Genomic DNA, 27,217 nt, shown 5'->3' with positions numbered 1-27,217 from the left:
TAGCTTTTTTTTCTCTCGGATTTTTATCTCGGCGACGGTAGGAAGTGGAGCGGAGACTAGATTCTTCACCGGAGACGGAAGGACAGACGAGGTGAGAACACGAAAAGCAAGGGAGTGCAAGGGGTCAAGAGAGGAGGGATAAGAGAATGGGATTCAAAGCGGCAGAGATAGTGGCGAGGAAGTCGTGAGGATGGGGGAAATGACACAAGGTGGAATAGTAGTGAAGGAACATGAAGTGACTTGGAGAGCGTAACGTGAGCTGCGACCCAATCAGAACAGGTGACTCCGCTCGCACCGACTTTTACCCGAGGCCTCTCCCTTTTCTGCCGTTTTTTCTCGCTTTCCCTCTTCTTTTCTTCCACAAAACCAAGACCACCAACTCAAATCACCGCTGGGTGTCTTTCTATTGCCCACTGCCCCGGCGTTTCCGATGAGTGTGTCGAGATCAACCGATCGCATCTAAAACCATCATCACGAGGGCTCTTCACGGAGCAACCCATGATGCGTTGATGACCTGAATGACGGGACATTGCTATTCTTCCTAGTTTTCTTCTTAGAATCCAGTACGTGGTCAGTAGCAATTCAGTTTTTTTTCTGCGTCTTGCTTCTCTCTCTATGACGAAAATTATCTGAGCTCTCTGGTAATCCGAGGTCTCAACCGCCTGCTACTCCGGCTGGTTGGGCGTGAGGTCGATTGGCAAAGTCTGATGAGCGTGTTTTCTTGCTGCACACAAACGATCTGGTCTACTCTGCGTGCAATGGCGACTAACCGCAACCAGTCCGTTCTTAATATAGCTGCCTGCCTACGAAACTCCGGCTCGGGGAACAATGTTGACCAAAAATGTTTATTGGCGGTGGGCAATATGTAACAAGCACGCCGAAGCCCCGTGAACGTAAATGCAACCCATCCACCAGCCATGCAATACAAATAGATAAAATATGCCAAGAGATACACAATCCCGTCAACTCGGCGCAGAAGAAGCCGGGCGATGACTGCTCTCGTCTTGTCTGACGCGCTTGGGGTCACGGTCGCTCGGCGGCGCTGCAACCTCGGCCTTGCGCTTCTCGCGGTCCTTCTGATTTTGGTATTCGACGCGCCGGGCCTCTTTGCGAAGAGCCTTGCTTTCGAACTCGTGCCAGTCGCCTTCAATATTCTCCAGTCTGAATAGCTGTCAGTAAATAACTCGTAGCATATACAAGCAAGGGAGGGAACGTACTCAATGGGCGGCTGAGGCGCCGGATCTTCAGACACGAAGTAGGGGTGCTTGAGGACGTCTTCGGCGCTGGGCCGCTTCGCGGGATCGTACTGGAAGACCTGCGAGATCAAATGCAGGGCAGCCGGTGTCAACACCCCGCGAAATGCCTCCTCGAAAACTCGCTTCTTGCGCTCCGTCGGCCGCATCAGCTGGAACCATGGCATCTCCACAACATCCTGCCACTCTGCGCGAGTAGGCGTGCCCAACAGATTGTAAAGCTTGTCCATCTGGCTGAGCTCGCTGCCTTCGCCGGGGAAGACGGCCTTTTTTGTGAACATCTCCATGCAAACGCAGGCGGCACTCCAAACATCCACGGCTGGACCGTACCGGGTCTCACCCAGCAGGAGTTCTGGGGGACGGTACCAGATCGTGATCACGCGATTGGTGTAGTCAAGCTGGCGGGTCTTGGAGAAGAATCGAGCCAATCCAAAGTCGGCATATTTCAACAGGCCGCGGTTGCTGATGAGGATGTTGGCCGCCTTGATGTCTCGGTGAAGAACGCCGCGATGGTGGAGATAATTCAAGCCTTCGAACATCTGCTTCGCCAGGTCCTTCTTGTGTGCCAGGGTCAGGGAGAACGTGGGGTGATTGATGAGACCCGTCAAGTCATGAGAGAGATATTCGAAGACCATGAAACATTCGTTCTTTTCCACCATGACTTCCAACAAACTAACCACGTTTTCGTTTCGCAGATGCTGGAGTAGCTTTATCTCGCGTACTGCAGTGACGGGGAAGCCATCTTTCTCGCCTTCCATCCGAATTTTCTTGAGTGCCACTTGGCGCTTCGTGTAGACATGAATTGCTTTGAAGACCTTGCCATATGTGCCAGCGCCGATCACTGATTCGTTTCCTGGTTTTCTATAGTAGACAGAATCGGCTTGAGCAAATTCCTCGGAGAGGATAGGGCGTGGCTTTGGCCGGGTAAGGATCTTTTTCGGCTTTGGCGGCGGTTCCCTCGGCGCGTCAATCGAAAGTTCCCGGCGACGATCTTGACGATTGGGACGATCTTGTCGTTCTGGATAATCTTGACGAAAATCAGAACGCCGGTCGCCCTTTCGTTTATCACGACGTTGATCGAATCGGCGGTCATCTCGGCGGTCTCGCGGATTGAAATCTCGTGAGTCCCGGAATTCTCTGCGATCTCGACCCCGCTCCCGTCCTCCACGGTCACGACGATCAAAGCGATTAGTATCTGGTTTGAATGTAGGTAGTGGCCCATTGGTCAACCTGTTTCGAGGCGGTGTTGGTTCAGGCACACGCGGAGGTGGATCGCGGACCTGCATCCGCTGCGCAAGGTCAGGGACCGGTTTCGGGGACGGAGCAGGCGCGGCCTTTGATTTGAAAGCGAAACTGAATTTCCCGCCAGCCTTAGCTGGGGTTGATAATTCCGACTCTGGACCAGGAGGGGGCATCTGTTGGGTATCGCCACTTTCCGATACCGGCTTAGGGTAATCATCTTCTCTTTGAAGATCATCCTTGCTAGGACGTCTTGAACGAGGTTGCGGTTCCCCTGCACGAGGCGACCGCGGATCATTTGTAAATGTATCGTGGCTCGGAGGAGTCTGTGACCCATGACTGTGCATATGACGAGGGCTGTGTTGACCTCCGCGACCCCTAGAGCCAGACGCAGACCATTGGTGGTTGTTAAAATTGCCTCTACCTCCACGCTGTGAGGGTCCGGTGTTATAGTTGTGAGGCCCAGATCCGGAGAAGCGGCGCTCTTGACCCTGGTTTGGATGATTTCCGCGATAGCCACCATGCCCGCCTCGGTATGACGGCGGGCCATAAGACTGAGGGTGGTGATTCGGAGGACCGTTGTGCGAGCCTTGATGGATCTGATAGTACTGCCCGGGAGGACCATTCTGATGATATGGAGAGCCGCGCCTGTATTGATATATGGTTAGATTTTCTCACCCCCGGGGTTAAGGGAGAAACTCACCCAGATTGACCTGGATAAGGGGGTTGCCCTCCCCAGCCGGCTCGCCCAGAATATGGGGACCCAGGCTGTGGTGATCCATGATATGAGCTCGATGGGGTCGCATACTGTGGCGACGTGGCATATGGCCGGGTATCAAGATGCGGGTGGGAAGGTCGTCGACGTTGTTTGTGAGGGACATCGGATGCTCTCATGCCGTGCATGGGAAATGTATCTCGTAGATCAGCTGGCCCACCTCCGGGCCCACGGTCATTGTCTGCATAACTCGGGATCGGACGAGGAGGAGAGGGTGGCCGGGCGGAGTCGTCCACGACGGATTGAATCGGCCGAGTCGAGCCCATCTCCAGGTCGCCCCTTGAGCCGCGAGAAATGAGAGATCTCGAGCGCTCCGACCGCGCAGAGTGTCGAGATGGTGATCGATACCGAGAATGATTGTCGCTGTGGTCGTTGGCACTGGGTGATCGGGACCACCTCCTCTCCCGGACAGGGGATCTAGATGGGCCTGAGCGTGGGATTCCAGGCCGTTGGTCGTCTTTTCTGCGGCGATCACGGCGGCGCTGAGGGGATCTCCCTCTACCACCACCACGACCCTGAAACCGGCCGCCTCGCTTTTGATACGGAGGGCTTCTGTCCCGTCTTTCTCCGTGTTTGGCGTGTTGATGATGAGGAACAGATGGGCGATGGCCGTGAGGAGAAGGACTTCGAGTTCTTTTGCGTTTAGATGGAGGTGGAAATGGCGACTCGTCTCTTCGTGAGTCAAAGGAGTCCCTATCTGGCGGGGGGCCGGATCGATGGGTGTTCCAAGAGTCGTCGGCAGCAGATGGGGGTGGTCGAAAGCTCGGGCGTCGGTCGTTCTGGGGCCCAGAGGGTGACAGACCGGGAGAACCGTGGCGAGGAGATCGGTTCACGGGGAATTCGCCCAAGTCGTGAGACGAATCAGGCCCAAATCGGGACGCGTGGGTTGGGGGTGGCGACCTGCCGCGGTCGAAATGGCGGTCGTTGGGCCGGTAAGGGCGTCCACGGCCACGGTGATTCTGGCCTCGGGCACGATTGGAGCCTCGACCTCTGCGCCTGTCCCGGTCGCGAGGATCGCGAGGATCACGGGGATCACGGGGATCACGCAGGTCGCTGACGCTCCACTCGTCTCTCAGCACCGGACTCCTACGGGACCCAGCCATGTAAGCGTCGCCAGCCACATCTGGCGGATGAAGAGAACGTTGAAATCGAGGTCAGGGCCAAGTCAGGGCGAAGCGATGGCTGGCCAGGGGATGCCGTCGAGGGAAGCGAGAGTCGGCGGGTGGAGCCAAATCAGTCTGGTCGGGCGGATGGTTTTTCCGGTCTGCGAAGTGTATGAAAATGCGGATGTGAGAACAGCAGCGCAAAGAGGAAGAAAGGGGGCGGATACGCACCACAACTAGATAATTTAGGCTACTCGTAGGGTGACCAGTTGCACCAACAGGCACGGCCACAATCGGGGCTCTACAGTTGGGCCGACCCAAGAGACAGAACGGTCACTCTCATCAACTCCCCAGCCCTCGAGACCGTCACGGACTCGTTTTCATGGCAACGGGTTGGACCTGCTCTTCTCGCCCCGGTATCGGTCGTTTCTGAGGCCTGGTTCGCTTCGCCTTGGCCTGCAGAGTGAATACCTTTGCGAGGCAGTATCTCACATGAAACCTCAGCGGGCTGTGTCAGCCAGATTTATCTACGTACTGCACGAGCCTGGAAAGCAGGTCTGGCAGAAAGAAAGCGTGGCAAGAAATCACAGAATGACGCCATATCAAATCCGAAAGCCAACTCCGCTGTAAAGTGTCGGGAGTGGGAATGAGCATCCACCCGTATTGCCAGTCCTGCTCAAGACCTTCGAAGGCGGTGATGATGCGACGCAATTTGCCGTTGGGGTTGAACAATATGCTGGTCCCGTAGCCAGGTAGGCGACATTCGAGTACGGCTGCTGTGAGTCTCGAGAAACGCTGGGTTTCTCAACACGATCAAGCTCTTTGACCCAGTGTCCGCCCGTGTTTTACAGCAGATATGCAATCAGCCATGACCAGCTGAAGAGAAATACCACCAATGACCATCTGCAACAGGTGAGAGACACCAACAGGAGACGCTCGAGACATCTCCAGTCAGGTCCAGTCGAACCCCAACCCCAAAGACCGAGGCGCGCCGGAAAGAGATGAGGCGTCGATATTGTCCACATCTTCTCTCCCAGCAGTAGGCCGGATAACCAGGCTCTGAAGCCCAGCCGCATTGCAGGGAGCGTACCTGATATGGGTAGGTAGGGCCCAACTAGGTTGTTTGCAGGCCGATGCATCATCCTCCGTAGCAGGCAACAACAAACCACCGCTCTAAAGCCCCCAGTCCTCCAGCCGTAGTCTAAAAAACAAGCCGCACCTCATGGTTCAAGATTTGAGTCCAGGGCCGACCGCGAACCTCCAGGGTGAGAGGAGCGTGATGAGGGACTAAGCGCCCTGATCTGACACCCTGCAACGCTGCAAGACATGGCGACCAGAAATTCTAAAGTAGAACATGCGTGGTTAACGGGACATCCGTTCCGAGTGCACGGCGATACGAGTGCCCGTCGAGTGCGTTGTTACCAGGAACGCGGGGAAGAGTTGAGATTGTGATGGGTGGAGGTTGAGGGAGCGTTTCAAGGAGGCCCGTGGCCACGTGATACAATCATGTGATCGAAGAAGTATAGGGCTTGACTGCACGCCTAGGAGATATGGATACGCGCTCGAGGGAAACAGCTGAATCAAACAAATTATCATTCATCTGCTCCCGTTAGAATCCTCTCCTCCCATATCCTCTCGCACTTTCCCCCGTCCCCTTTTTTCAGAGCTGGTATAACTCCACACCCCTCAAATTTCACAACTTCTGGTCGTCATCTCTTCAATAATAGGTAAGTGAAAGTGAATCCAAGAGTAAAACAAATGGCGGAGTGAACATAATAATACAGAAATATGATGAATCTCATGTAGAAAACGTTGTCGTCGTTGGTCATCATCACGACGACCTTATGACATGCAGCCAGGGAGTCCAGAACTCCTGCCACCACTCGTTCCACCAGATCAACTGATCACCGGGATGAGAAGCATTGACGCCTGGGTAGAAAACGGGCGCGTCCCAGTCGAGATCGCGACTGTCCATCTCACTCTCGATGAGGTAGTCGATAGGGATTAGGGACCGGATCTCACCCTTAAAATCCAAGTCCTTGTACAACACTTGGGCGGCCTGGAAACTCGACATTGGGTGGTGGGTAAGCTTGGACCAGAACTCCACGCGGAGTTCACCGACTGTGTTGACGTCAAATGCGCCGTGAATAGGCGGGTCATGATTGTTGAACTCTTGCGCGGTCATCGTGCGCACGGCGTAGGGCAGGAACTGCTGCCACTCGTTGGGAGCGTCATTGATCAAGTAGTGGTACAAAAAGCTCAAATCCTTCTGGTACCAGAAAACGCGAGGCAGTCTCTTGAGGGTGGCTTGCCAGGGTGGATTCCGTCGAATGATCAGGGTGCCAAGGACCTTCATGATTCGGACTGCGAGGCGCAGATCCTTGTTTGGCCACAACTGCTTGTGCTTGATGATCCACATGCGCATAAAATTGTCCGGGATCTCCATAATGTGCCACATCTTGAGCAGCACGCGAAGACCTCGAGAAGGCAGGAGGTTCTCCACTCGGTTTGCATATGCAAAGATTTCCTTTGCCATATCTAAGCGGATTTTAAGCCAGACAATCCAGTTGAGTTTCGGCTCAAGACGCATGACCATGCCATCAGGAGCGATATTCGCTGTTGCAGGCCAATGAAGCTTGACACCTGTGCGGAGACTCACGAAGTTCTCGTATGGAAACAGTCGCGCCACAAAGCGATCATGAGCGGGCAAATAGTTGCGCAGAATCTGCGGCATCGCGTACAAGATCAGTCGATCGATCGTCTTGTGGATACCCTGAAGCTGGAAGATATCAAACATATTGAGGTAATCAATCACCTCGGTGAAAACCTCCGGCCGTTGTGTAAAAGCCCTAGCCAGGCTGAATGGTTGAGGGAAATCGGGCTCGACGTCCGAGACGGAAAACTGGGTGTCTCCGAAGACGGAGCATCTGCCACGTCCGCTAGAATTAGATTTCAATTCCTCGGTGTCAGCATCACTGAAGATAGCCGCAATCTCAGCATTTGCAAGACGCTCATCATCTGAATTGTTGAAGAGTGGCTGCTGCGGAGAGCCGGGCTTGATTAGGAAGTTTCCGAAGCGACCAAACACATTGTCAATGATAAATGGATCTGCGTCCTGTCGTGGGCAGTATCGTTGATGCTGTTTGCCCTTGATGGCAGACGAAGACGATTCTCCACCAGTTTCTGAAGAATCTTGCATAACAAACCAATCATCCTTTTCTCCAAGGCTGTTAGGTGGATCTTCGCCATGACCCTTGTCAGTCTCTGGCAAGGGAGACAGCCGGAAAGGAGACAAGCGCATAGCAGCAAACGCAATCTGTTCCACGGTAAGGTCGTCATCCACTCCCGGTGAAGCATCAGGGGCATTGCCAGCTCCATCGTAGCCGTAAAAGCCATTGTTTTCATAGATGGGTTGAAAATGCCAATTTCCCGGTGTTTCAAGTTCCATTTCATCGTCATATGGTTCGGCGCCACCATTGTCATCTGGAGCGTTACTGGCCTGGCTGGGGGGCGGAACGGCTGGTACGTATAGCGAGGAAGTACCTTGGACCGGCGAGAAACGGGCATTGCTGTTCGAAAAAGTCTCGAGAGAGTTCCGCGGCGGCACCACTCCAGAAGGTGGATACAATTCCTCGGGAAGAACTGCAAGTGGTTGGGCTCGAGAAATTACGTCCCCATTTCCAGTATGCACGGGCGGTGGCAGAGCGGGAAGTGCTGGGATCTGATTGCCATGGGGGCCCGGGAGATCAGGCAGCGGTTGAAGCGTGCCTTGGAATTGAGCAAGTGGAAGGCGTGGAATTTGAATTCCGTCTTCAGTAATCATGAGAAGCGCCGGGGTCCGGTACCGAGTATGAATGCCCGAAGGCGACACCTGTTGCTGTCGGGAACGGGGGCCTTGCATTGGTTCGAGATGATCAATCGGGATGCCCGCGAGCAGCTGCTGGCGGACGAGCCATGACTGGAGTGCATATTCACGCTCGACCGGCATTGGGTGCATTCCCTGGACAGTATTTAAAGACGGCTGCGATCTTTGGGGGGTATTTGGATACGAAGGCGAATTCTGCACATGCTGGACAGGCATCTGCGAAGTGGCTGCTTCGGTAAGCGCTCCTTGAAGCTGTGTTTCGGCGCCAGTGACAGGAGCAGCATATGAAGCAGGCACCGTCGTGTACGGGTTGGGCAAATTGCTTGGAGTGTAGGGCATGTCGCCAATCATCGGGGTCGTCAGCATCAGCTGCGGATCGATAGGGGTCAAGGAACCAAGCATCACACTAGTGCTGGGTTCGCGAGGGCCAGGCGGCCCGGCAGGCTCGACTCCGAAGAAAGTGGTTAATACATTACGTGCAAGGACAGCCGGATCCCGCGACGAAGTATTAGGAGCGGCAACACCGGCATGCGGCAGTTGCTCCAGTGGCAGCTCGGGAGGCGAGGTTCCAAACCGGTGGACAGGGATAAAATCCCCATAGGTGCGAGGAGAGCGAGGCTCGGGTGTTGAGCTGCTCGAGTGCCGTAGAAGTCCATGATGAGTGGTTGCAGGGACGTGATTGGAGTGCCACGCAGGAAGAGGCGGTTCTGGATACCAGACTGGATTGGCGAATGGCGACGCCAGCTCATCCGGACCAGGCAGTCGAATCAGAGGGGAAACAGTGCGCCACGGAGGGATAGGGAGAGGGGGATGAGTAGGAAGAGGATGTTGAGGAGGCACAGGAGGCGGCGGCATCAGGTTGCGGGCTTCCGTCTCTGCCAACTCACGGTCGGCATCACCCATCTGATCGGTCGAGTTGCCTTGCGACCGAAACATTTTCGTCCTGGGCTAGCATGGCATCGGCAGTCAGCTCGCACTCTTCGATACATCTGCCATTCAGGGCGGACAGGGCAACTATGGTGTAGTAGGACCGAGTTGTCACTGACTGTGTTGACTGGGCGGGTTTTCAAAGTTTTCTTGGGGGGGTTCTTCTTGCAGAAACGACTTTCTATTCAAAGATCATGTTAGTGGTGTCTTGGATCTTTTGATATAGTCCACGTACCTTAAGGCTTGTCTGGCTCGACACCCTCGAGACCAGGCCCTCAGCTCGGACTAGGCGCTGCAGCCCCATCATTGTCAGTCTTCAGGCGAAAACAGGTGGTGAATAGATAATATGGCACTTTGGCCACGCAGATGCTTATGGCTTGGATAATTATCACAGAGACACACTAACCTCTCGCAGACAAAAAGATGGCATGAAAGCCAAGGTCACACAGGAAAACAAAAACGGGATGCATGATGGATTAAAAGAGCAGACTCGTGGACAGACACAGTTTGGGCGGGCAGCCAGCAGCACAAGGGATCACAGGAAGGAGAGGTGTTCTGGCAGGGGCAAAGGAGCGGGTGCAAGAGAGACAAGGAAATCCAAGCTGTAGGCACAACAGATGATGGCAAACATGACAATCGCATCAACGAAAGGAGAGAAAGGACTCACAGGGGGCAGGAGGGCGTGTGGTGATACGGATGAGCACAACGATGAGAATGATGATAGAAAGCGAGACGGAGATGGAAAGGATGGCGGAAAAGATGAAGGAAGTGATGAAGGTGATTAAGGAAGTATTGGGAGAGAAGACCATCATCGTAAGAAGAAGCGTGGTGTGAATTAGAAAGGGCGCCGACTAAGCCGCTGAGTCGGCGATACTGTATCGGTGGTGGAATATGTCGGCGGCAAAGCGCTGGGAGTGGATCGTCGTGAATGACAACCATCACGGAGCAATTGGGGTTCAAATCGAGCCCTGATGCTACCGGGCTCGGCTGTAGAGCAGAGTTGTCAAGGCTGGATGGTCCAGTGTATGTCGGTTTCATACTCATAGCATGGAATAGGGCAAGAAAGCCATCAACAGAGCAAGAAAAGAGATGGGAATGTACATGGCATTTCAATATATGGGACATATAGAGAGGACGAGGACAGAGCCTGATATCAGGATGCTGAGACATAAGTATAGAGAAAGTCAAGTGTTGAAACAGCCTCGCCGGCACCATCAAGGATTTTTGAGGTCATGTATTCCAAAGAGCCAAACCAAACATGAGAATAAGCAAGGGAGCATGGCCGGTCGTGTGAGTCTAATACACGAGAAGGAATGTGGACGACGTCGGCCCGGTCAGCATAGGATAGACACGGTTCATCGACCCTGGAAGCGAGAGGTCGGAGAGAATGGAAAATATTGCCAAGGGTAAACATGATAGGGCAAGGTCAGGTTATGGGGTCAAGGTAGTATATGCAGAAGAATTGAAGAAGAACACACAGGAACACCGAATCCGTGATGAAGTAAGAAACTCAGAAAACCATCCGAAACCTGTTGAAAGGTCGCAACCCTAAACTCCAAATTCGTAATTGGAAATTATCTCCGGTTCAGCAGGGTCAAGAACTCTTCCCTGGTCTTCGCGCTGGATCGCATACATCCCAGCATGCAGCTGGTGGTCGTGGTGCTGCTGACTTTCTGCACGCCACGCATAACCATGCAAAGGTGGGAAGATTCCATCACGACACCAACACCTCGGGGCTTGAGGACCTCCGAGATGGCCAGAGCAACCTGCTTGGTCAGGCGTTCCTGGACCTGCAGTCTGCGCGAGAACATCTCCGCCAGACGAGCCAGTTTGGATAGACCAAGCACGCGGCGATCCGGAATATAGCCGATATGCATCTGCCCCACTTCGTCAGGATCACTCATGCAGGGTCGGAAGTAAGTAATATTACATACCTTTCCGCTGAAGGGGACCATATGGTGCTCGCACAAGGAGAAAACATCAATGTCTTTCACGATGACCAGTTCATCGTGATCCTCGTGGAAAACCGCTCCGTTGACCAGATCCCGAACATTTTCCTCGTAGCCCTTGGTGAAGTAGAGCATGGCCTTGGCGTATCTCTCGGGGGTCTCGCGGAGCCCTTCTCTCTCTGGGTCTTCTCCAATGCATTCAAGGATGGTCCGCACAGCTCCAGCAAGCTTCTGGACCCGTTCCTCGGTCTCTTCGGGTGTCGATTCTAATCGTTGCCGCGTTCCGGGGCCTAGGCGGAGATGGTTAGAGCAAAGGAGAAATCGTGGAGCAATTTACTTACAAGGCCAGCTGAGCCCATCGAAGTCGATGGGGGGGTTCAATGTGTAAGGGCTCGCAGGACGGCTCACGGTAGCCGGAGGGGTCAATGGACCGCCTTCGTCGCGCGGGTCCCGAGGAGGATCATTCAAAGTCGGTCTAGAATGAATTGTCAGAAGACGAGGAATTGTGGGAGAGGGTGCTAGGAGCGTACCGGACGATAACGGGGCTGCGAACGAGGCCAGATGCACTGGCAGTCGACTCGCCGGCGACGGCGGTCCCTGTCTCCGGCGAATTGAACTCAGCGGGGACGCGGGGAGCGAAAGAGGAGCGGATGGATGAATTGAGGCTTTCCCTCTCACGCTCATCACGCACGCCCGTGGTCGGGTGCAGGGGCGAGCTACCGTTCAGCATATGGGACGGGATGGCCGACGGCTTCGGGCCAAGCGGAGGGGAGCCCCCGGTGCCCATAGTGAGTCAGAGAAAAGAGAGGATGAGGAAGTGGGATGGTGGAACAGAAGATTCCACCCAAAATTCCAAGCGGACACAACAGACCAGTGGCTCGATAGGTTTCGACAAGATGATTCCCAGCTCAATCTGATTCGGTTGACAGTATGAGAAAGAACATGGCCATGACGACAGGCAAAGTTCTACTTTTTTTTTCCCGATGGCATCAGCGAGTTTCCCGCCCGGCAGAATCAGAGCCGTTGATCTGCCAGATGCGGTGCAACACGGACTTGCTTTTCTAGTGTTCCTTTCTTTATTGCATGTCCATGATGTGGTCGGTCTTGTTTCGTTTGGTATTTTGGAATTTAGTAGTACGCTAACTCATATCGTGGCGTCCATGTCGTGGGAGACGGGAGTATATTGTCAGTGCTGACGGAAATATATATCTGGTGGCGAGATATACATCCCCCGCGACAAAGAAATGCGGGATAGTCGCCAGTAATCCTGGAATGGTATTTTAAACTGTTCGTCAGGTTCAACCCCCTACAGCCCGCCGCTGGAATTAAATCAACATAACAAAGACTCCAGAATTACGACTCCAGCTCCTCCGTCGGTACGTCTTCCAGGTCCTTGCCTACAATCGCATCCGCCACCTTCCACACCTGCAACAGGTTGTCCTCGGCAGCCGAGCAGAGAACCCACGGATCGCTGAGGTTCCAGCTGAAGTCGGAAATGCGGTTAGTGTGTCCGCCGTGCATGAAAAGGCTGTAGCAAAGAATTAGTCCGAATTCGACGAGACCATTTGTAGCAAAAAATATAAGGAAACGTACAGCTCTGGCGGTCCGTCCTGTGCATCTTCGGGGGTCTGCTCCTCACCCGCCCGGCTGAGGTCCCAGAACATGATTTTCCGATCGTAGCTGGAGCTGGCCAGTACGGACTCCTCAAATGGATGCCACGAGATGGACTGCACGGAATCGGTGTGACCTTCTAACGAATGCAGCTTCGTCTTCAAGTTGCGCAGATCCCATATCCCAATGGACTTGTCGGCCGAACCGGTGGCCAGAATGGTCTCGGCCGCTGGGTTGAAGGAGATGGAGTTAATCGCGTCGCGGTGCTGACCCTCCGCCGAAGCAGCTGCGCGTGTGGTGTCTGCGGCACGGGTGTCGAGAATTTGGAGGGTAATGTCATCGGAGACGGTTCCTATGAGAGCCGAGTGGAGGGGATGGTGCTGCACATCGTTGACGATGGAGGAGTGGTGCGTGTAGGTGCGGGTTGGGCGAACGGCCTTGTTGCCTTTAGTGTAGGTGGTGAGGTCCCTACGGCGTGGGTCAGTCATGCACATTGGGAGAATTGCAGCTGAGACCTACCAGAGGCGGACAGTCTTATCCTCGCTACCCGTAGCGAGATGACCAGCCTCATGAGGGTTCCAGCTGAGACCGAATCCTTCGCATTCATGGCCCAAAAGCTCCATCTGGGGGTTGACGGTGCCGGTCGGCAAGCTGGGGTGCTTCGAGCGATCCCAGATCATCACCCGCCCATCCGTACACATTGTCGCGATGATGTTGGGATTCTGTAGCTGGTACCGGGCCTTGTTGACCTCACCTTTGTGGTCGATCTTCTGAACAATTTCGAACTTGATTTCCATCTGAGGCTTCTTGGAAGCTCCGCCATAGCCCCCAATCTCACCTTTGTCTTCATCGTAATCATCTGGGTTGGGAACATTGGGATTCGGCAGCTGCACATGGGCAATCTGGAGGTAGTTCGGCGCATCTCCCGTGGTATGCGTGCCCAACAACAGGCGATGAGTTGAGTAAGGCTTGTCTGGCACTCTGCAAGAACATGCGATTAGATGGAACACATGCACGCAAAGCATTGAGAAAGCCTACTCTTGCTTGTCTGGCAGCCACTGGGTGGTGAGCGTTGGCCATTCTAGCGCCGTGCTCAGAATCATGTCATAGAGAAACGGCGCATTTTTCTTCCATGTTTTGTATTCTGTTCAACCCGTCAGCGATCGCATTACCTGGGGGAGGCAATGAGGTGCTGGCATACCTTCGTTGATAATCTTCTCGTTGGTGTGTTCCTGCTCTTTCTCGTGTTCCTCAACACCGGCTGCCAATTCGTTAGCTGGAGTAAAACAACTGTGTAGGGGGCGATTTTACCATTATCATCCTCGTAGGGCTCCATGGTTGCCGTCTGTGTCAAGCTGATTGGGGGAAAGAGAGACAAGGGAGAGGAAGGAAGGAAGAAGAGCTGGACGCGCGAGACCGCGTTAATAGGCACTAGACCGCCTTCGGCGCTTGGCAATGACTCCGGTCTTTCCACCTCTTCTTTTGCTTCCTCCACAATCTATCTACCTACAACCTCCTCACTCTCCCCTTTGCTTTTTTGGCGCTCGTCGCTTTCCTCCTTTCCTTGGGGCTGTCGACTCTAACATTTTCTATCGACGCCTTTTCGTTTCGATCGGTCTTGAGAGTTCTACCTTCCTCAGTCGCAAATATTCTCATTCCTCCCACCTTGACTGTTGCCCAACACCTTTGATCTCGGCAACTCCTTGAGCGCCGTATCTGCTTGTAACGATATCTACTTGGACGAACGTGACCCAAATTTCACCATGGGTGTTCCGAAATTCTTCCGCTGGCTGAGCGAGCGGTATCCCGCCATCTCGATGCTGATCGCAGAGAGCCGGATACCGGAGTTCGACAGCCTATATCTTGATATGAATGGCATTATTCACAACTGTACCCACAAGGACAGCGATTCCCCAACGTTTCGCATGACGGAGGATCAGATGTTTATTGCCATCTTCAACTATATCGAGCATTTGTTTGGAAAGATTAAGCCCCAGAAGCTTTTTTTCATGGCCGTGGATGGTGTGGCGCCACGCGCCAAGATGAACCAACAACGAGCACGCCGATTCCGCACGGCGTTGGACGCGGAAAATGCCAAGGAGAAGGCAATCGCGCAAGGAGTGGAGATGCCAACAGAGGACGCATTCGACAGCAACTGTATTACTCCCGGTACCGAGTTCATGGCGAAACTCACGCAGCAGTTGAAATATTTCATCAACAAGAAAATCTCCGAGGACACAGACTGGCAAGGTGTCGAAATTGTGCTTTCAGGCCATGAGGTCCCGGGAGAGGGAGAACACAAGATCATGGAGTACATCCGGCGCGCAAAAGCGCAGCCCGATTACCATCCGAATGTCCGCCACTGTTTGTACGGCCTGGACGCTGATCTGATCATGCTTGGTCTTCTCAGTCATGACCCCCACTTTTGCCTTCTCCGAGAAGAAGTGACCTTTGGTCGCCAAGTATCGAAGAAACCCAAAGAGCTGGAACATCAGAACTTCTATCTTTTGCACCTGAGCATGGTTCGGGAGTACTTGGAATTGGAGTTTCAAGAACTAGAGAAAGAAGGCGCTCTGGACTTCCCATTTAACATGGAGCGTGTGATCGATGATTTCATTCTCATGGCATTTTTTGTTGGAAACGATTTCCTTCCCAACTTACCGAACCTGCACATCAACGAAGGTGCTCTTGCGCTCATGTTCAAGATATACAAGGAGGTGTTGCCGAAGATGGGCGGATATATCAATGAACATGGTGTGATCAACGTGCAGCGCCTGGGAACACTTGTGGAGGCCTTGAGTGACGTCGAACACCGATTTTTCGAGGCTGAAAATTCCGATGCCCAATGGATCAAGGCCAAGAAGAACGGAAACGATGGCACACTCGAAGCGCAGAAGAACCCTAAGACTCTGACAATTACTCCAGCACAGAAAGAACTTCTGAAGCAAATCAAGAAGTACGTCTTGAACCGACCTGAGAACGGCTCAGAAGCCAAGCCCTTGGACTTCCCGCCCACACTGCCAGCGCGAGACCGCAGTTTCATCGAAAAGCTTGCGGATGAGCTTCGGGTACCTTGGTCAACAACAGAGAATGAGAATGGGGATCGGTCCATGAGGCTCCAGCATCCTCAACCCAAAGACGATGACGATTCCGAAGACGACGACGAAGAAGCATCCATGGCGGTCCAACGTATCATTCGAAAGTATGAGAAAGCCAAGATCTTGGATATGACTTCCGAGGAAGCGCAGCAGGCCGCGGAGAAGAAGTATGAGGCCAAATTCGAACAGTGGAAAGACAACTATTACCGGACCAAGTTTGGATGGGGCCTCGATAACCACGAAGAGATGCAGAAACTGACCGAGAACTACGTGCAAGGCCTGCAGTGGGTCTTGTTCTACTACTACCAAGGCATTGCTTCATGGCCCTGGTTTTTCAAATACCACTACGCCCCAATGATCTCTGGTAAGTCACACGAGAGTGTTATGTTTGTTACTATGAGTACTAACAATAGAGTAGATGTGAAGAAGGGTCTCGGCGCGGACATGAACTTCCAACTAGGACAACCCTTCCGACCTTATGAACAGTTGATGGGCGTCTTGCCGGATCGCAGCAAGACGATTGTGCCCCCCGCGTACCGGGACTTGATGACTTCACCCGAGTCCCCCATCATTGATTTCTACCCTCGTGATTTCGAACTGGACATGAATGGAAAAAAGATGGAGTGGGAAGCGGTCGTCAAAATCCCCTTTATTGACGAACAGCGGCTGCTGGGCGCTCTCAGGACGAGAGATAGTCTACTGACCCCGGACGAGAAGGCCAGAAACGACTTTGGAGCTAGCCTCAAGTTCACCTTTTCACCGGATGTGAACTATATCTATCCTTCTTCTATGCCTGGTGTGTTCCCGGACCTTCCGAACTGCCATTGCATTGAAAACGTCTTCGACCTACCCACTATGGATGGACTGGAACCGTACTCTGGGTTGATGGACGGCGTGCATTTGGGCGAGGCCGCGCTGGCCGGCTTCCCCAGTCTTAAGACCTTGCCCCACTTCGGCCAATTGGCTTTCCACGGTGTCTGTGTCTTCCAACAGGAGAGTCGCAACGAAAGTCAGGTCATCACTCTCATCGACCCCGCAAGCCGGTCAAGCGTTGAGTTGGCCAAGACAAAGCTTGGGAAACGAGTCCATGTAGGATATCCATTCCTACAAGAAGCTCTGGTGATTCGGGTCTCGGATGAGCTTTTTGACTACATCCTTCCCCCTGGGGAAGAACACCCGGTTTCCATCCCCCACACCCCTCAACAGATCGAACAGTTCAAGAAGAAGGCCGATAAGATCGAAGGCACTTACAGCAGGCGTCTCGGCATGATCATTGGAGATGTCGAGGCCATGGTGCATATTCAGCTGCTCAAGGGCATGATCAAGACCGAAGAGGGTGCCACCATCAAGGAATTCGCTGATATCCCTGGACAAGAAACCGACTATGCTCTTCAGGTGGTGGTTGATGAAGTGGTAAATCCGGACGTGCGGTTTATCGAGCGAGAGGCTTTGCCTATCGAGGAAGAATTCCCCGAGGGCTCTCGTGCCTTTTTCTTGGGAGACTTCAACTACGGCAGACCAGTGCACGTCACCGGCTATGATGATGGCAAGATCAATGGGTTGATTGCGGCTGTGAAAGGCCGCGAGCCCGACTTTGCCAAGGAGCGTGTGAACCAGGCTGAGAACTATTTCCCATACATGCCCTCATATGCTGTTGCACGCAGCCTCCGTCTGAATGCCCTGGTTCTTGCAAAGATTACTTCCTCTTTCACTGTGGAGATCGAAGGCCAGCGCGTGAACTTGGGCCTCAACCTCAAGTTCGAGGCGCGGAAGCAGAAAGTCCTGGGATACTCCCGTCGTGGAGATTCCGGTTGGGAGTTCAGCCAGAAAGCCGTGGAACTGATTCAACAATACATGATCAAGTTCCCCGAGTTTATCGCTGGAATCCAGCGCAACCCTCAAGGCGACAAGTTCCGCCCAACCGATTTCTACCCAGAGGAAGTGGCCATGGTGAAGATTAAGGAAATCCGCGACTGGCTCAAGTCCATTGAGTCGAAGAACTTTGAGCGCGTGCCACTGGACGCTGAACAGCTCGATTCTGATGTGGTCATGTTGATCGAGCAGGACGCTGACCGCCTCGTTCAATCGCAGCCGCAGATGCAGCCGAAGAAGGTTCGTGGCGTCCCTCGCAGCGCTCTTCTCCGACCTGCCGATGTCGAGCACCGCCTGGGCAACCAGACCTTCAAGCTCGGTGATCGGGTGGTGTATGCTCAGGATTCCGGCAAGGTGCCCATCGCTACGCGTGGTACTGTGGTTGGCTTGACGAGAACCCCGCGAACGCTCTTGCTCGATGTTGTCTTCGACGTCTCTTTCATGAGCGGCACAACGTTGGGAGATCGTTGCTCCCCATTCCGCGGACAGACTGTTCTGGCATCGTCTGTTCTGAACATCTCCTACCGACAACTCCTTGCTACTTCTCGTGCTGCAACTAGCCAGCAGGCCCGCACACAAGCCACTCCTTTGACAGTCGCGGGATACGGCACACCTCTGGGACCGAACGGACAAGGTCAGCTGAGAGACGCATCGGCACCTCCTCCGCTACGAGGTTCTTTCCGAGGCGCTGTATCGGGACAGACCAATGGGTCCGGCCGTGGAGGTCGCGGTGGCATCAATGGCACCCTGCCCTTCCGTGACGGCCCCCCGCGTGGTCCTCGCGGCCGTGGTGGTGCCAACGGGCATCGTGGCCGTGGCGGCTATGTTACTGTCGAGAACACTGACCCGACTGAGGGCATCGTCCAGAACAACCCCAACTTCCGCCCGCAGAACTACACTCAGGTCCCGCCGCCACAGGGCATGGAGCAACGACGCGGACGGGGCCGTGGCCGTGGGAATGGATATCGCGGGAGAGGACGTGGCCGTGGTGGAGCTGTGCAGACAACTGAGTGATTGATGTTGTGAATGTGGTGGTCTGCTTTGGGAGTGTCTTTTTTTTGGTCATTGTATGTGTACAGAACTTGACTATCTACCCGGCTATACCTAGAGGCTACGCTCCGTATTGATTCGAGATGAAATGTACAATGAAATATTGCAGTCAACTTTTTGCTCTTACAAAGCGTCTAACTGCCAAGGTTCAGTCTAGATACTCAGCCCTAAGCAGACGTCCAAGATGATAAACCGAAGATGCCACCCAACTCAACCAAGCAAAAAGCCATCCAAAAGACCAAAATATGTTCAACCAGTCACAGTCCAATAGAGCGTTTCCTGAAAAGGACGTTGGTACTCGTGTTGGGAATGATATGCTCCCCAACAAGAATATTGGGAGGCCTCTTCCCAGTCTGAAGATCTTCAAACTTGAAATCATATTCCGAGATGATGCGACTCATAATTGCCTTGATGGTATTCACGGCAAAGAACCTCCCCGGACACGCCTGACGCCCGAATCCGAAGTGCATGCTTGCTGGGCTGATAGTGACGAAGCTGGCCGAGGCGGAGGAAGAGCCGGTGGAGGTAAACCCATTGAGCACTTGTAATTGTTTCTCACTTGGATCAGACATGAGGGCATATCGATCATCTGGATCCTGGCACCAGCGGAGCCCGTCGAAGATATCCGGGTTGGAGAGGTAAGTTGCGTCCTTGCTCATGGGTCCAGCAGCGAAGCAGATGTGTGTTCCTCGGGGGAGGACGAGGCCGTCTGAGAGGGTGAGGGGTTCTTTAACGATGCGGTGGAAGGATACTAGAAGCAGCCAGGAAGAGGTTAATAATCGGCTTCGAAAAAATCAAAAGGGTGGGTGAGTGCCATACATTCGCCAGGTGGATTGAACCGCTGCGACTCGCGCAGGAAACTGTCCATACGGCGTTGAGCCACGAACGACGCCAGGGTAGCATTCTCCCACCCATCCTTCAGCGTACGAGTGATCTCGTCCCTTAAAGGCGCTCGATACTCCGGCATGAGAACCAGATCATACAGAGCGTGACACATAGCCATGCTACTGGTATGCACCACAGCCAGACTCATAAGAATGAAAAGGTGGTGCGCCAACAGATCGGGATCCCTATCCCCCTCTTCCTCAGCCATCTCCATCATCCATTGCAAGAAGTCATTCGGTTTCACGTAGGCAGGGTCATTAGCCTGCTCGGCAGCTCTGCGCTCGAGGATCATTGGCACGAACAGGTCGTTTTTCACGAAACGTAGCTGCTCTTTCATCTCTCGCACGCAGGGGAGGAAAGGCGCTATTAGGGACCGGAGCCAGGGTGGGAATGGGCGCAGGAGGAATACTGTGATCCCGACATTGACGGAGTATCTGCTTGCGCTATCTAGCCATTTTTCGTTGCGTCGGAGAGTCTCGCCGCCAACTACGCGCGAGGTTGCGCACGCGATTAGTTGGACGAACATCTCGTGCGCTTGGATGGGGACCCAGTCATCTGAGTATGGGGTTAAAGGGGGGTCAATGTCTGCTCTGGCGTAAATTTCCCTATTGTGTTCATTTACGCACCTTCGCATTGGGGGAGTACAGTGTCAAAGGCATAGCGCAGCTCATCGAGGACCCAGGGAGTGATTCGTCCTGACCAATTTGTGAAAATGTCTTCGTTGAAGATTGTGATGTGGAGCGCACCTATGCTTGGAGTCAACTTCTTTCGAACCGTCGCTGACGGCAGGGCACTATTGATTAGGATATTGGTAAAATCTCCTAGCGCATTCTATAGAAACATAGAGACAGGGAGATATAGCTAGTCAGCTGCTGAAAACCAACCATAGACGGAAGACCTTTTACCTCATATTGTGCATCCAGAGAGCTGATGATCGAAGCAGGCAGCTTCCTCAGCTCCTCCGTGTATTTCACAGGCAGAACGACTACTTCGCCATCTGCTGTTAGCATGCGAAAAGGACAATCCTTGTACTGATTGTAACCTCGATAGATCAGTGACGCAGCCTTGGGGTAGTAGATGAGCCGGTTAACGAAGTCGGGCAGATAGCGGTTGAATTTGAGGATGGGAATGTGCTCGAGCGAGGAATCGGACTGCGCTCGCCGCAGTAGATAGACTACAAGCAGCAGCGCCACTGCCAGAGGCCGGATAGCAGCCATATCTATTTCGAAATGCATCGGTGGCAGTGGCCTGAGGCAGAGGTATGATTTATTGGTGTGATAGAGGTGTCGGAACCGTGGGAGGATGCTGTCGTTGTGGGAGTGAGACCTAGGGAAGGAGAAAGACAAAGAAAGCCCTAGCGTGTACCCATGTACCTATTTCTCCCCGGGATGGAGAGAAAAAGACAGAAGCCGGATTAATTGCAACAAGACTCCTGGGACCTCTATTCTTGAAAAAGAAACTGTACAAACAAACGCCAGGAACAGATGCAGTTAGAGTTACAAGAGAGCAAACATAAAGCCATCATTCAAGACCAACCCACTCCCCCTCTCCATCCACATCACATTCCGCATCATCCATCTGATCGTCAGCGCCATTGTCTTCAAGCGATTGAACGGCGATTAAAGCACTAGTCGGATTCTTGGCAGCGAGAACGGGCTGAGAAAGCAGGTAGTTGAGGTCGTAGAGGTTCTTTTCCGTCAACCGCTTGAGATTCTCCCGAATGTCATCGATGACACGCTGGACAGCGCGCAGTTCCGGTGCAAAGGTTCCGGAGTTGTCTTTGAAATACCGGCCATGGCTGCTGAAGAGCGATTCTATCCAAAGTAGATTAAACTCGAGATGAGGGGTCTCTTCTGCTGCGTGTGCGACGAAACGGAGAAGACGAGGTAGGTAGACGGTGGGCACAGACCGGACCACGTGCGGGATATCCGATGGAGAGATCCCCTCATATACGGCACGGATAAGCGTGGATTCGTTCAACCGGAATGCCATAATCAGCGCCTTCAGGAACGTGTTGTCATCGTCCACGGTGTTGGAATCGGATGCCGCCTTCGCGGCATCTAATGTGGCAAGGATGGTCGATGGGGTGATAGTAATGTCGAGATCGAAGGGGTCGAAGAGGAAATCGGTGTCCACTCCGTAAACCAATAGGCCCTCTGTGGAAGCAGCACAGAATGACCTTCCAGTGGGTGCAAAGTCGACCGATGTCACGCGTACTTCCGGACGGGTAGTACGTGCACCGGCATCGCCACGCTTTGCGCCAGGAAGAGTACGGTCAACCCGATCTTCCCGATCAGATGCTTCGCCAGTATCATCAATGAGGGCGCGTGGGCCAGCCTCGGTCAAGTCCCGGCTGTTCAGGAACTCCTGCGTGCCATCGATCGACGTGTTAACCGAAACGGTGAACTTCTTGATTAGAGACCCCGTTCCGACATCGTACAAACAGATAAACTTGCTGTTCCCACCGGCCAGAATACAGCTGCCATCCGCACTGTATCTGATCCGATTGAAGGATTTGGTCCCTGCCGCACTGGCGGCAGTCCGACGGTCCGAGACTTTGCGTCCTCCAGAGACGTCACGACGGCCGTCAATATTACCTTGCTGCACCGCATCCGTGATAGACCAGAACGAGAGTTGTCCATCAAGCGTTGACGCGGCAACTTGCTGTCCATCAGGGCGGAAAGCCACGCTGAGGACATCGGACATCAGGTGAAGAGGCTCACTCGTCTGTGTCCGACCGAAGATGCTCCAAATTCGCACCGTATGATCCCAACTGCCACTGACAAGATGGTTTCCATCTGCGGCGAATGCAAGACTTGAGACAGGGCCCTCGTGGCCAGAAAGCTGGTCGAGCAGCTGCCCGGTCTGCACTGACCACACGTGGATGTCAAAAGAATCAGGCGAGCCGGCACAGATCACCTCGCCGCTGGGGTCCACTGCTAGGGAGGAGAATGAAAGCCGGGACGGTGCCGTAAATGTTCGGAAATTGCGGTAGCGGATCAAATCCCAAGCCCGAATTGAACCATCCAGAGATGCTGTAAAGAGAACACTTCCCTTCTTGGCAAACTCGCAGGCGGTAACACCGCTCGAATGCTCCGTGAAGGTCACAATGCAGAAGCCCGACTTAACATCCCAGACCTTGATCTTGCCATCATCGGCAGCAGTCACGATCTTCTGGCCGTCGGGGGAATAGACCAGGGCATTCATCGAATCGAGGTGACCTTGCTGCTTCAGGATGTAGGATTCAGACTGCCACTCCCAAACCAGCAGCTGGCCGTGCTTTGAAGAGCCGAATGCCAGCCACTCACCAGACTGGTTGACAGTCACAACGTCAATGTTGCTTTGAGAGACGCTGAGCATGTGGCGTTAGTATAAAGAAAAATTCGAGTCTATGGGTCAAACTTACCTCAGCTGATGAATCATATTGAACTCTGGCAGATCATACAACCCGAACAAGCCATTGGAGAAGCCAACAACTAGCAAGTTAGACGGGGCGTGGAAGGCGGCGCAGTTGACCTTGGCATCATTCTGCATGAAGAAATCCTTTTTGACAATTCTCCACCGAGCCTCGGCGATATCATCCATTGTGTCTGGATCTTTCTTGGAGACATACTCCCAGCGAAATAGTGCGCCATCTTCACTGACCGTGTAAATCTATGGGGTTTGTTAGAGCTGGCTCTGACCATGGACATCTCTCTCTTACCAATTCCTGATTACCAGAGAAATATGCAGCCACCACACCCTGTCTATGTCCAGCCAACGTCGTTGGCTCAAACCCTTCCTCGGGATCCAAACTCCACACGCGCGCCGTCAGGTCCTTGGAGGAAGTGAGAAGAAACCGCGAATCGCTCGACCACTCAATACTCCGGAGGGTGTCAAAGTGCGCGGCAAGGTCCCGGTGTAGCACGAATGGTGCGAATTCAATCTCGCCATTGGTCTCGGTCCCTGGGGTGGAAGGTGTCTGCCAGATCTGCAGGCGTCTGCCCACACCCACCGCAAAATGGCGCCCCGAGGGGGAGAATTTGAGAGCCGACACTCGTCCCTTGAAGGAGAAATGGTGGATTGCGATCCGGCGCTGGAAATTGGTCAGGATCGCTCGGCCATTTTCATCCACGGTCAGCAGGAGATTGCCTCTGGGCGAAAGATCGAGGCGGTCGATGCTAGTGCGGTGGGCAAATGGCAGAGTATAGGAGGTGTTACTGAGCGGGAAATGTCAGCAAGCCCATCACATTATCCCCTGGAGCGTACATACTGGACCAGGTCAAAGACCGAGACTCGATTGCCTACTGGCGAGAGCAAGCAGGTGCCATCTGGGGTGAAGAGAAGATTTCCTTTGCGGTACACGGTCCCCAAGAGATTGGAGAACTGGGCCGTCAGTATTTTATCTGTTATTCCCGCACTCACACCCACACCCACTCACCTTGAAGTCTGTCTTCATGGTTGCCGTGCAATATCCTCTTTCTTGCTTCACCAAAAAATTATGGTCGCGCCGGCACATGATAAGACCACCGGATCATCCATGCTCCGATCCCGGGACCGAACAGGGATAGCGGCCACGCTAGGCCCAGATAGGCAAGGACTAAGCTATACTCCAGAAAACGAAAGGAGATTCAGGGGGAAGGCGCGATGGGCCACACCTCGAGCTTCACTTTCTTCTGCTTCCTTTTTTCTCGCTTTCCCTTCCCCCTTTCCTTCCCCATCACCGAGGAATCTCCCGCTTCTTATCTTCTTTGGATTTTCTTCCGCTGAGGACGTTCCTTTGTCTTTCTCCTGACCGGTGAATTTGCCGCACACCCCCCCCTATCGCCCACCATGTCGACAACGGAGACCGCCACGCCCATTGGCATTGCCAATGTAAGTGACATCACACACAATCACAACTCCAAAAACAATAGATGGCTAATCGGAATTTCTTCCTCTCTACTAGCTCCCCAACCAGCGGTGTGTACATCCAAGCGTTCCGAAGAGTGGGCATGTGCGAAGATTCTAATCGGTCATCGGTATAGGCACAAGATTGTCGCGAAACGGGGTGCGGCCTTTACCATCATGGTGTGTCTAGACAAATCGGTCGGTCGGTCCCACGGCTAATGAAATTCTTCAACAGGTCGCGGGAGAATCGGGACTAGGAAAGACAACGTTCATCAACACCCTGTTCTCCACCACCATCAAGAACTACGCCGACCACAAGCGCCGTCACCAGAAGCAGGTTGACCGAACTGTCGAGATTGAGATCACCAAGGCTGAGTTGGAGGAGAAGTTTTTCAAAGGTTTGGGATCCGCACTTTCGACCGATGTGGATGTTTTTCTGACCGACTGGTTCCTCTCCAGTCCGCCTGACCGTCATCGATACCCCCGGCTTTGGCGACTATGTCAACAACCGTGACTCCTGGCAGCCCATAATCGAGTTCCTGGATGACCAGCATGAGTCGTATATGCTCCAGGAGCAGCAGCCCCGCCGCACCGACAAGATTGACATGCGTGTCCACGCCTGTCTGTACTTCATCCGCCCGACCGGTCACACCCTGAAGCCGCTGGATATCGAGGTGATGAAACGCCTGAGCTCCCGCGTCAACCTGATCCCCGTTGTTGCCAAGGCCGATACCCTGAGCCACGCCGACCTGGCTCGCTACAAGGAGAGAGTGAGTGGAAAACTGGGTGGGCTGTACGCAATTGATAGCTGACGAGCGACCAGATCCGTGCCGTGATTGAGGCCCAGGGCATCAAAATCTACTCCCCGCCCGTCGAGGAGGATGATGAGCACGCCGCTACCCACGCCAAGGCCCTGATGGCCGCCATGCCTTTCGCCGTGATCGGTTCGGAGAAGGATGTCAAGGCCAACGACGGCCGTGTGGTTAAGGGTCGCCAATACGCCTGGGGTGTGGCCGAGGTGGAGAATGAGGACCACTGCGACTTCAAGAAGCTCCGCTCGATCCTCATCCGCACCCACATGCTGGACCTCATCCACACGACGGAGGAATCGCATTACGAGGCCTACCGTGCGCAGCAGATGGAGACGCGCAAGTTTGGCGAGGCCCGACCCCGCAAGCTGGACAATCCCAAGTTCAAGGAGGAAGAGGAGAGTCTGCGCAAGCGTTTCACCGAGCAGGTCAAGGTCGAAGAGCAGCGCTTCCGCCAGTGGGAGCAGAAGCTCATCTCCGAGCGAGACCGCCTCAACAAAGACCTCGAGGCCACTCACGCTGCGTATGTATCCCCCGTTCTTCTGCCCAAATCCTTATTGACCGTCATCCAGGATCAAATCGCTCGAGCAAGAGATCGAGGGCTTGCAGGGCTCGAACACCCGCAGCCATGGCCGCCGTTAGGGACGTGGAGGAGAACCTTCAAAAGGGTAGCAGTAGTAGAAGCGTGTTTGTTTTCGTTCTTGAGTACCCCAATGTCTTACCGTTTGTGGGAGGGCGCACCTTCGCCTCGAGGGGCTTCGTTCTGTTTGTTATATCCATTTACCGCTGGTAGCTAGCGATGGTGTCTCTACAACCTTGATAATTACCCTCCACATCAAGCATGCCGTATTAATATGTCGTTGTTGGTCATACCTACGCACCGGATTCTAGATCTGTTAGTCGTTGGGGTCCTGCTATTCCGGTCCTCTGAGGCGAGTAGAGAAAGGGAACAGACAGTAGTGGCATTCGACAAGCAAAAATAAGCTTAGGGGAACGGAAGTTGCTGAAGACAAGGATGATTTCTTCCCGGCTATGTAATAGAATTGACTCAGAAACTAGTCTTGCAGTGTACCTGAGCATCTTCACAATGGCAATCCAACATGGCCTTAACAACAAGTAAACTGAGGTCCAATAGTTGGGACTCTACTCCAGGAGTACATAGTGAAAGCGAGGAAAGACAGACCTCTCCGTCAGACTGCGCAGGTTGTGAGCATGGTCTTATGGTCTCAAATTGCGTATATGAAGTTACAAACAAAAGTACGATTGGAAATCATTCGTTACTGGATATTGGATAGAATTTTAAATAATTTCAGCCGAAAAGACAAAAACATGGGACGGGTAAAAAAAAATTAACGACACCGGTGTGATTCGAACACACGCCTCCGAAGAGAAGTGATTTCTAGTCACTCGCCTTAGACCGCTCGGCCACAGTGCCAACGTTGTGAATTCGTGTCTTAAAGGACACTATCAGAAAGTAGGGGCGAATGGCGAGAGAGTAGGCGGGCTAATCCGAAAACACTACAGTACTAGAGGTATTTTGCAACTCGATGGCTCAACAACCAATGGTTAATACAAGAATTTATAAGTCATAGCACTATTTAGATGATAAAAAGCATATTTATGGGGGTTAAAAAAATTATAATCTTTGGTCAGATATAATAATATAGTTCCTTACGGGTCTGTATTTTTTGGTAATCCAATAAAGTAAGATTTCATATTAGATTTATGGTCATCATGTTATTATTTTGCTTATCCAAAACACTATTCTAAGAACTCGCTTATGAAAAAAGCGAGTAAAAACAATATCGACACCGGTGTGATTCGAACACACGCCTCCGAAGAGAAGTGATTTCTAGTCACTCGCCTTAGACCGCTCGGCCACAGTGCCTTCTGATTGATTGAGATGGCCATC

At 53.2% G+C, this 27,217-nt stretch overlaps 8 protein-coding genes across 8 annotated transcripts; 2 read left to right on the top strand and 6 right to left on the bottom strand.

The window, feature by feature from the left end:
* Window positions 1-962: 962 nt before the first annotated feature.
* N7510_004802 (putative protein kinase) lies at window positions 963-4,388 on the bottom strand (the record flags this gene model as incomplete). Its single annotated transcript, XM_056976728.1, has 3 exons — window positions 963-1,161; window positions 1,218-3,140; window positions 3,196-4,388. Coding segments are annotated over 3 exons (3,315 nt in total), but the record flags the coding sequence as incomplete, so codon positions are not given.
* Window positions 4,389-6,201: 1,813 nt separating this feature from the next.
* N7510_004801 (uncharacterized protein) lies at window positions 6,202-9,171 on the bottom strand (the record flags this gene model as incomplete). The annotated part of the gene is made up of 1 exon (XM_056976727.1): window positions 6,202-9,171. One exon carries the CDS (start codon window positions 9,169-9,171, stop codon window positions 6,202-6,204), a length of 2,970 nt encoding a protein of 989 aa, XP_056836683.1.
* A 1,565-nt stretch (window positions 9,172-10,736) lies between these two features.
* N7510_004800 (GTP cyclohydrolase I) lies at window positions 10,737-11,898 on the bottom strand (the record flags this gene model as incomplete). Its single annotated transcript, XM_056976726.1, has 4 exons — window positions 10,737-11,039; window positions 11,097-11,401; window positions 11,453-11,586; window positions 11,642-11,898. The coding sequence occupies 4 exons, from the start codon at window positions 11,896-11,898 to the stop codon at window positions 10,737-10,739; spliced, it is 999 nt and encodes a 332-aa protein (XP_056836682.1).
* Window positions 11,899-12,464: 566 nt separating this feature from the next.
* On the bottom strand, window positions 12,465-14,058 carry N7510_004799 (WD repeat RBAP46/RBAP48/MSI1 family protein; the record flags this gene model as incomplete). The annotated part of the gene is made up of 6 exons (XM_056976725.1): window positions 12,465-12,639; window positions 12,705-13,190; window positions 13,242-13,703; window positions 13,761-13,866; window positions 13,924-13,983; window positions 14,034-14,058. The coding sequence occupies 6 exons, from the start codon at window positions 14,056-14,058 to the stop codon at window positions 12,465-12,467; spliced, it is 1,314 nt and encodes a 437-aa protein (XP_056836681.1).
* A 427-nt stretch (window positions 14,059-14,485) lies between these two features.
* N7510_004798 (chromatin-binding exonuclease XRN1) lies at window positions 14,486-18,706 on the top strand (the record flags this gene model as incomplete). The annotated part of the gene is made up of 1 exon (XM_056976724.1): window positions 14,486-18,706. One exon carries the CDS (start codon window positions 14,486-14,488, stop codon window positions 18,704-18,706), a length of 4,221 nt encoding a protein of 1,406 aa, XP_056836680.1.
* A 293-nt stretch (window positions 18,707-18,999) lies between these two features.
* N7510_004797 (cytochrome P450) lies at window positions 19,000-20,844 on the bottom strand (the record flags this gene model as incomplete). Its single annotated transcript, XM_056976723.1, has 4 exons — window positions 19,000-19,493; window positions 19,562-20,182; window positions 20,254-20,458; window positions 20,512-20,844. 4 exons carry the CDS (start codon window positions 20,842-20,844, stop codon window positions 19,000-19,002), a joined length of 1,653 nt encoding a protein of 550 aa, XP_056836679.1.
* Window positions 20,845-21,148: 304 nt separating this feature from the next.
* N7510_004796 (snoRNA-binding rRNA-processing protein PWP2) lies at window positions 21,149-24,065 on the bottom strand (the record flags this gene model as incomplete). Its single annotated transcript, XM_056976722.1, has 5 exons — window positions 21,149-22,979; window positions 23,034-23,281; window positions 23,331-23,826; window positions 23,880-23,992; window positions 24,048-24,065. 5 exons carry the CDS (start codon window positions 24,063-24,065, stop codon window positions 21,149-21,151), a joined length of 2,706 nt encoding a protein of 901 aa, XP_056836678.1.
* Window positions 24,066-24,439: 374 nt separating this feature from the next.
* On the top strand, window positions 24,440-25,947 carry aspC (septin CDC12; the record flags this gene model as incomplete). The annotated part of the gene is made up of 7 exons (XM_056976721.1): window positions 24,440-24,481; window positions 24,555-24,568; window positions 24,634-24,676; window positions 24,732-24,894; window positions 24,956-25,266; window positions 25,320-25,828; window positions 25,878-25,947. 7 exons carry the CDS (start codon window positions 24,440-24,442, stop codon window positions 25,945-25,947), a joined length of 1,152 nt encoding a protein of 383 aa, XP_056836677.1.
* Window positions 25,948-27,217: the final 1,270 nt, after the last annotated feature.

The sequence above is a fragment of the Penicillium lagena genome (assembly GCF_028827675.1).
Source record: "Penicillium lagena strain IBT 129212 chromosome Unknown utg000002l_segment0_segment0, whole genome shotgun sequence".
NCBI lineage: Eukaryota > Fungi > Ascomycota > Eurotiomycetes > Eurotiales > Aspergillaceae > Penicillium > Penicillium lagena.
This window is presented reverse-complemented; position numbering and strand designations above follow the sequence as displayed.